Source organism: Mastomys coucha, unplaced genomic scaffold (assembly GCF_008632895.1).
Source record: "Mastomys coucha isolate ucsf_1 unplaced genomic scaffold, UCSF_Mcou_1 pScaffold16, whole genome shotgun sequence".
Lineage (NCBI taxonomy): Eukaryota > Metazoa > Chordata > Mammalia > Rodentia > Muridae > Mastomys > Mastomys coucha.
Window position 1 is genome coordinate 36,836,045 of NW_022196898.1, and position 8,748 is coordinate 36,844,792.

The 8,748-nt window shown below is 49.7% G+C and overlaps 1 protein-coding gene and 1 long non-coding RNA gene across 2 annotated transcripts in view; both read left to right on the top strand.

Annotated features, from left to right (window-relative positions):
• Positions 1 to 5,015: 5,015 nt before the first annotated feature.
• The window catches only part of Hdgf (heparin binding growth factor), a 9,554-nt gene continuing 5,821 nt past the window's right edge, over positions 5,016 to 8,748 (top strand). The window contains exon 1 of the mRNA XM_031374306.1: positions 5,016 to 5,570. Coding sequence (XP_031230166.1) covers positions 5,484 to 5,570 — 87 coding nt within the window. The 5' untranslated portion in view covers positions 5,016 to 5,483. The remainder of the gene's footprint in view (positions 5,571 to 8,748) is intronic.
• LOC116093099 lies at positions 5,606 to 7,410 on the top strand. Its single transcript, XR_004119627.1, has 2 exons — positions 5,606 to 6,196; positions 6,953 to 7,410. It is a non-coding gene; the product is annotated as an uncharacterized LOC116093099 (long non-coding RNA).

An 8,748-nucleotide genomic window follows, 5' to 3' on the forward strand; every position in this document is an offset into this window, starting at 1 on the left:
CAGGGTTTCTCTGTATATCCCTGGCTGTCCTGGAACTCACTTTGTAGACCAGGCTGGCCTTGAACTCAAAGGCGTGAGCCACCACTGCCCGGCTGTTTGTTTGTTTTTCAAGACAGGGTTTCTCTGTGTAGCCTTAGCTGTCCTGGATCAGCTCTAGATCAGGCTGGCCTCAAACTCAGAATTTAAGAAATGTGCCCACCTCTGCCTTCCCAGTTTCCTATTTAAAAAAAAAAAAATCTTGGGTTCCTTCGCTAATGGCATAATAAATAAATGCAATAATAAATAATGTAAGCTTGCCCACTGGCCCACTGTGTGTAGGGCAAGGACAGAATGTGCCCAGGTGTCTAGCAGAATGGGGCTGAAGAGCAGTCTCTTTATGCTCATTACAGTTCTGGCACCCGACTACTCCTTCCTCCTGTTTGTTTGTTTGTTTGAGACAAAGTTCTCATTATGTAGCCCCGGCTGGCCTGACACTCACATTACAGACTAGGCTGGCCTGGAATTCACAAAGATCTACCTTCTGCTGCCTCTCAAGTGCTGGTATTAAAGGTGTGCATTACCACACCCTGCTGTTCTTCCCAAGCCCCAGTGCTGATCCGAGGTCCACCCTCCAGCGCCAAGAAAGATTGTAGGAGGAATGAATGCCCAAGGAAACGAACCAAGCCCTTGAGCCCACAGGCAAAATGTGGCAGCAGAAATGGCCTTTTCGTACCCACCACTGCCATCGGTCCTCAACAGAAACTACAATCAGCCTTCTGCAGCAGTGCCAGACTTTTGGCCTAACAGAAGAGGTTATCATCCCTAAGAAAGAGGCAAAGAGCCCACCAGGGCTTAACAATCTTATCAGTGCAGAAGGAGAGGCACAGACTCCCCTTGCTTCCTGTCCCCAATATCTCTGTGGCAACACCCTTGGATGGAGAAGTGAAGGGTGTAACCAGATGTCAAAGCTAACTGACTTTTGACTCTAGCTCCAAAGCTCAGTCCTTTAGTCTCCGGGGATTACAAGGAGAGCAGAAGGACTTGAGGTTTGTGACTTCCATGCCCTCTGCGGTCCACTGTCAGCAAGCTCCTGTGAGCAGTATTGCTGGCAGAGGCCTCAACCCTTTTCTAGCTTCAGAGTAGACAGAAGAGTGGCAGGGGTCTCACTCCTGTGGGGAGGAGAGGTACAGTATTATTCATGCTCACGTTACTGATGTTAACTAAAGACAGTAAACCACTAAGTCCCAGTCAAGTGGGTCAGGGAACAACCTACAACAGAGAATGGCTGGCCTTCACATCTTCACAGGAAGGAATCTTATACGCATTGCTAAAAAGAAAAGAGGAGATGTAATGAGTGTGCTGTGGTAAAATTCATGAAAAGAAACACACATATACACACCTTTGCATTTTCTTGAAAATTAAATAGCAAGGCTACCACAGAAGAATACTACATGAAACCAGTGAGCCTGTGGTTGTAGCTTAGTTGGTAGAGTGTTGTCTAGCGTGTCCAAGCATAAAGATTGAACTCTTGGGAGGCAGACACAGGTGGATTTCTGAGTTCGAGACCAGCCTGGTCTACAAAGTGAGTTCTAGGATAGCCAGGACTACACAGAGAAACTGTCTGAAAAACAAATCCAAAAAAATAAAATAAAATAAAATCCAGCAAAAATGTGTGTGGTGTTTTGTGTGTGCAATAGTGACCCAGGAGTCTAGAAGAGGGCATCAGATTTCCTAGAAGTAAAATTATAGATGGTCATGAGTTGCTTTATGGGAACTCAACTCTGGTCATCTGGAAGAGCAGACAGTTCTCTTAGCTGCTGAGCCATCTCTGCAGACCTTTATTAGACTTTTCTAGGGTCCATCTTCTTAGAGACACTCTGAGAGCTCACTGAGAAGTGCACCTTCTTCTACTGAAGCAGCTACTAATGCACTAGTTTCCCAAAGTGCAAACATATCCCTTGTTTATAGTCATTTTTTTCTGATACCTTTTATGTTTTATTTTTAGGATTTAAAAAATTAAATTTATTTTTCTGTGCATTGTAGCTTTGGCTGCATATGTGTCTGTGTAAGGGTGTCAGAGCTCCTGAAATTCAAGTTACAGACAATTGGGAAGTGCCATATGGGTGCTGGAAATTAAACCCAGGTCCTCTGGACAAGCAAGCAGCCAATGGTCTTTACCACTGAGCCATCTCTCCAGCCCTGTTTTTAGGATTTATTCTTTATTTATGTGTATGTGCTGTGGGTATGTGTGAATGTATATACACATGTACTTGCAGTATCTGCAGAAGACAGAAGAGAACATGGGTGTTGTGGACTGAACTCCAGTCTTCTTCAGGGCCAAGCAGGTTCATGATGGCTGAGCCCTATTTTCTTTTCTTTTCTTTTCTTTTTTTCGGGACAGGGTTCTCTGTATAGCCCTGGCTGTCCTGGAACTCACTCTGTAGACCAGGCTGGCCTCGAACTCAGAACTCAGAAATCTGCCTGCCTCTGCCTCCCCAAGTGCTAGGATTAAAGGTGTGCACCACCACTGCCCGGCCTGAGCCCTATTTTCTAGCCCTATTGCTTCTTTAAGTCGGGATCTTATGCATCTCAGGATGGCCTCAAACTTGCTCTGTCTCTGAGGATGGCCTTGGACTTCTAATCCTCTACCATGGGTATTCTACACCATTCCATGCTTATGAGCTGCTGGAGAGCAAACCCAGGAGTCAGGGATGCTAGGCAAGTACCACCAACGAACTGCATCCTTTTTTACATGTATACAAAAAATATCAAAAAAGGAGAATTGCCAGGCACTGGTGGCGCACGCCTTTAATCCCAGCACTTGGGAGGCAGTGACAGGTAGATTTCTGAGGCTGGCCTGGTCTACAGAGTGAGTTCCAGGACAGACAGACAGGACTACCCAGAGAAACCCTGTCTCAAAAAACCAAAAAATAAAAAAAAATAAAAATAAAAAAAAAATGGAGAATCAATAAAGTTTTATTTTTATTACTTATATAAATGTTCAAATGTTCATTTTCCTTCTAAGTGATCACAACCTCTTGGGACATGCTGGCACTTTAAGGAGACTGTGAACAGGGCACTGTAGTTAGAAACTGTGAATAGGACACTATACAGTTAGGATTAGTGTGTGAGTTTTTTTTTTTTAATACCTGTGATGGTCTTTGTCACAGGTTTGTTTATTTATAGATGAGGTCTTAACTGAAAGCTAGAGAAACCAAAAGGTCACTCCCCCTTTCCTTAAGGCCTTACTGCTCCAATGGTGGCGGTTTGCAGGTGCTGCTCTAACAGCTTGTTAGAAATGCATACACCCCCAAACCTCACAAAATCTGCTCTTTAAATTCCCAATCTCAAAGGACAAAGGGAAGCCTGACTCCCCAAGGGTCCAGGCTTCTGCTCATACTGTAACTGAACCTCTGGGGTTCTTGGCTTGGGCTAGGGCAGCTGGGGGAGTGGATGTAAGGACGGGGATATTGAATTGCAACCAAAGCCAGGAAGGTTATGGCAACAAAAGGAATACTGCTTGTGGCATGCTGTGTGCACAGGCCACTGAGGGAGGGGCCGAGAGGGCTGCTGCCAGCAGAAATTTTCCTTTGTGTGTGTGTGTTCTCAGGCCCATCAAAAATTTAGAAGTTACTCTTGCTCTTCCTCTCTTCCCTTCTTCCCTCTCTGTCCCTTCCCTCCCCATCCCAGCCCCTCAGTGTTCATGGCCTCTACTCCTCTACACTTTCTGCCTTTCTGTCTCTACTACCCCCTCAACTCCCCCCCATGCCCTAAATAAACTTTATTTTATACTAAAAAAAAAATTAATAATTTATAAGTCTTATTGATACCTTTAACCAAGTAGGGAAAAGGGTAAGGTCCTCAATTTTAACTAATTGGAATGTGCATGATTTGAATTTAAAAACACGTAAAACTTCATACACAAGAAAAGTCACGAAACTTCTTTAAGAACTTGTGATTAAGGCTGGAGAGGTGGTCAGTTGCTGCTCTTCCAGGAGACCCAAGTTCAGTTTCCTGACACTGTTAGTAGGTGCACAATGACCTTCAGGGGATCTGACACCCTCTTCTGCACACATGTAGCATACATTCACAAGCACAAATAAAAACTTCACATTTTGCCTGGCAGTGGTGGTGCACGCCTTTAATCCCAGCGCTTGGGAGGCAGAGGCAGGCAGATTTCTGAGTTTGAGGCTAGCCTGGTCTACAGAGTGAGTTCCAGGACAGCCAGGGTTACGCAGAGAAACCCTGTCTCAAAAAACAAAAGACAAAAAACAAAAAAACTCCAAAACAAAAACAAACAAACAAACAAACACGACATCTCTTTAGAAGGAGAGTATATGTGGACCTCTGTGAGTTCCAGCCAGGGCAGCCAGGGTGACATAGTAAGACTGTCTCGATAAAATTAAAATATAAAACAAAAAACATATAAACAACAAAAAAGCCACTGAACAAACAGAGAAGTAATTACAACAAAATCTTGTTTGGTTTGAGCTCTTGAGATCAAGAAAGTTTTGGGCACATCATTCCTTAGAATATAACCCAGGCCAAGTACAGTCTTCCAGAAGACACATTCTTAAAGACTCCACTTTCGTAAAGTCCTCTCAAATTAATAGTATTATAAATCTCCAAACTAGATTTAGTGGTATCCAACTCTCTTTACCGTTTAGGACCTCCTTATTCTAGTGAGGGTCATTGGTGGAATTCCAGATACAGCTGCTAATTTCGAGCCTTTCCTCTAGCTAGTAGGTTGAGATAGTGGGACTCGAACTCTGAACACTGCCGCCAACAGAAGCACGTGGAAGCCCGGAGGGTGGGGGGTGGGGGTACCTTGGCCCTCTAACTAGCTAGAAGTCAGAGAGGCGCCTAGCAAATACGCGAGTTGGGACAAGGCACGTGGTGGGGGGGGTGGGGGACAAGGCGCAAAGAAGGCCACAGTAGGCCCCGCCTGGCCAGGGCGCCCAGCGGAGCCAGGGGAGGGGCACGTGCAGCTTGTCCAACAAGCGCGAGCTCCCCTTGGCTGGCACCCACCACCCGCCCGCACACAAAGCCCACTCGGCGCGCTCGGCCTTCGGCTTCTCCGGCCTGTGCCTCTGAGCTCTGCCTGGCGGCCTCCAGGTTGGGCGGGAGGCCCGGGCAGGCTGTAGACGTCGATTGGCTGCGCATATCGAACCGCCGCGGGCGGGAGCGCGAGGGGAGGAGTGGGCCGCTGAGGGTGGAGGAAGCGGCCTCGCGCTGAGGAGGGAGCAATTGAATTTCAAACACAAACAACCGCACGAGCGCTCCCGGAGCCGAGCGTTGCCAACCGAGCCCGTATCGCGCCCGCCCGGTCCGAGCGGTGCGCGGGCGCAGACGCCGTGGCTGCTCCGGAGCTCGCGTCGGGGGCCGGCATCGAGGCGGGGGCCGCGCGAGGGCCGGAGCGCAGCGGCGCCGCAACCGCCGCACGCGCAAACTTGGGCTCGCGCTTCCCGGCTCGGCGCGGAGCCCGGGGCGCTCGCGGCCCCGCCATGTCGCGATCCAACCGGCAGAAAGAGTACAAGTGCGGGGACCTGGTGTTTGCGAAGATGAAGGGATACCCACATTGGCCCGCCCGGGTAAGTAGCGCGGCCGTCGCGGGCCCTACTGCGGTTGCATAACGTTCGGGAGGGCACGGTCGCCGTGCGCGGAGCGGGCGGAGGGGCAGGGGTACCGGGCCTGCTCTCTCGGGCGGGAGCCCACCGCCGCTTACATAACGGAGGCGACTGGGCCGGCACCTGGCGGGCAGCGCCGCGTGCTCAGTTCGCCCTCAACCCTCCCTCGTAGCGGCCGAGACTTCGGGCTTACGTTGGGGGAGCGGCCCGGTGGTGTGTCGTTTCTAATACCGCGATTCCCAACCCCTTTGCGGAGCCCCGCTTGAGCCCCGGGTCTCCATTGATAGTTGCCTCCAGTTCGGGTTTCTCTGGCTGGACGAACGGTTGCGAAGGGTCCCAGTCCACAGAGGGTTAGGGGGGATGTAGAGTTGGCGCCTAACAAACTTTCTTGGAGCAATTTCTAAGAACTCGGAAGTTGGGAGGGTCGTTGAATGTTTGGAGACGACTTAGTTAAAAATAGGTCTGCCTGGCCGGGTAACTCTGCCATAACCGGTTTAGCCCTCAGCTCTAGAAGAACATCCTTCCATATGTCTCCAGCTCAGACTTGGCCCCGTGTGCTTGAGAGATCCAGTACAGACAACCTTAGTGAGGTGGGGGATTGTGGGAACCTGGAGTTGCCTTCGCATCCCATTAGTGAGCCTCTCCAGCCAGGGAGACCAGTGTCAGCCATGTGGTTGTTTCAACCCGCCAAGAGAAGGGCCTTCCCCATTCCAGCACCTGGCCAGGTGGGAGGGTGGGGCGGAAAGCCTGCTGTGTTTATCACCTTTCCTCCAAGGAAAAGGTTGTGTGTGTAGGGGGTAGGGGTGCCTCTGGGAATTTTCAAAATAGAGTGTAGAGGGGGGCCTTGGTACTGAGTGAGGGCATGACTCAGCCCCTTAGGGTGTGGAACTTGTGTAAAGTGAAATCCTAGGGCCCAAAGGCCTGGGAGGGAGGGGTCCCAAGCAGAATTGCCTGTGAATTTTACAGTATGGCTGACTGTTCATCCATCTGGCTCAACATTCCCCTGAGGCTCCATGCTGTCTTGGTTCCTATTCAGGGTGTCAAGCCACCTTGATTTTTGAGAGAACACAAGTGGCCCTCCATATTCTCTCTTCCTCCATCCCAAGGAGCGTGTCCAATCCCCGTCGCTGAAACTTTGAAATGGGTCAAATAAGGCCTGGGTCTGGCTTGGGAGTGCAGTGCAGATTGAAGCCAGACTCTTTTCAGAACCTTAGAAGGGCCTCAAGGGCCTGAGTGAAGCTAGGCATCGAGTGTGTGTGTGTGTGTGTGTGTGTGTGTGTGTGTGTGTGATGTAAACACTCAGTACTTTACCTTGCACCCTCTGATCCATTGGCTTCTTGGCCCAGGTGCCAAGGCTCTGGTAGGCAGGGCAAGAACTGGACCCAGGTCTCTACTGCTTCTCCCTGCTGGGGGTGAGACAAAGTTCAGAGGTGAGCTATGCCTGAGGAAAGAGAAGTAGTTATGGGATGTCGAGTTGTGGAGCCTTCTGGTATGTCTTATTCCCTGAGAGTTGGGGCTCCATGAACAAGCCCCTCTGATTTTTGGTGGCCTTTGGATATAGGATAGCCCTTGGAGTAGATATATACCATCCATTTTCTTTTCATTATGAGGCAGGACAGAGAGGCAATTTCTTTCTCTATTGAATCCTTTTGAGATGAAGTTGTAAATGGGTCTCAAAAAGGGACCCCAACACTTGGGTTGGTTGTGACACTTAAGAGGGGAACACCAGGCTATCACCTCTAAGTCATTCCCCTTGACTCCCAAAAGGACTAAACTGAGTCGTGGTCTTCCTCACCCCCAGTTCCTTAGAACCTGTCTTAGCTCTTCCTGAATTGGAGGAGGAAGCCTGTGGCTGCCTGGCTGGCTACTCCAGGGTGTAACCAGAATCCCCAGCCACTGTGCAGGCAACCACTTGTACTTAGCTGTTGCTAGGGAACATGGGTGACAGGGAAAAGACTCAAAGGGTCCAGAGTTGGAGATTGAAGTCATAGGGGCTACATGATAGCAGGACTTGACTGGAAGAATGTCTTATGACTCCATCTTCTTCCCTTTTCTTCCTGCTTAACTTCCTGGAGGATCTCCAGGCAATTAACAGGGAACGGGCCAAGCCCAGAGGTTCCCCTCCCCCACTCCTCCCCTCCCCACCAGTCCTGGAGAGGATTGTTCCCAGCTCCTGAGCAGCCTAGAGCTTTCCTTTTCCCTCTGCCCCTCACCTTTTCTGCCCTTGGGCTTGCCATACTCCCTAGCCCAAATCTCTGAGTTGCCTGCTATCCTGGACATTCCGGTTCCCCTAGGTCAAATCAGTCTGGCCCTAGGTATGGTGGTCAGTGTGTTCTTCCTAAATGCCTGATCTTAGACCTGTTTGTGCTCTGAGTGCTATGGGCCTGGTGTTCAGTTCTCCCTGCATCTCTGAATACTTCAAATGGCTCTACCATTAACAGGACGGGATTCTAGTGCTAGAAGCTTATCTGATGAGGCAGGCAAAGGCAGAGGAGTGAGCTCAAAAGGTTAAGTTTCAGAATCTCCCTCTAGTTGACTAGAGGAGGAAGTGAGGAAGAGTCCTCAGCACATCTGGCCCACCTGACTCAATTTTTTTGGAGGGGGGGGAGAGGGGTTTCGAGACAGGGTTTCTCTGTGTAGCCTTGGCTGTCCTGGAACTCGGTCTGTAGACCAGGCTGGCCTTGAACTCAGAAATCCGCCTCTCTGCCTTCCAAGTGCTGGGATTAAAGGCATGCACCACCACTGCCGGCCTGACTCACTTTTCTATGACTCATTGAGTTTAGTACCTGTGGATATAGACAGAGGGCACCACCTAGGAGACAGATTCAAGGTAGAGAGCTTCATTGAGATTTAATAGCCTCACCTTAGAAGAACTGATCTTCACAGACAAGTGCCAGGAAAGAGTTCCTTTGTAGTTTGAGAGGTGGGGTGCTGCCACAGTATTCTCTTCTCCTGTTTTGTGGGGGAGGGGGCTGGAAGTGCTGTTGCGCCCCAAGCACTCCCATCCCCCAACCCTGCCTGATGCACCTACTGTAAGATGGGTAGGGTTAGGGTAGTTAGGGCTGATCCTCTTCACAGAAGCCATCCGCCCTCAGTACTCCACACATAACCTTTCTTTTTTACTTTTTTTTTTTTTTTTTTT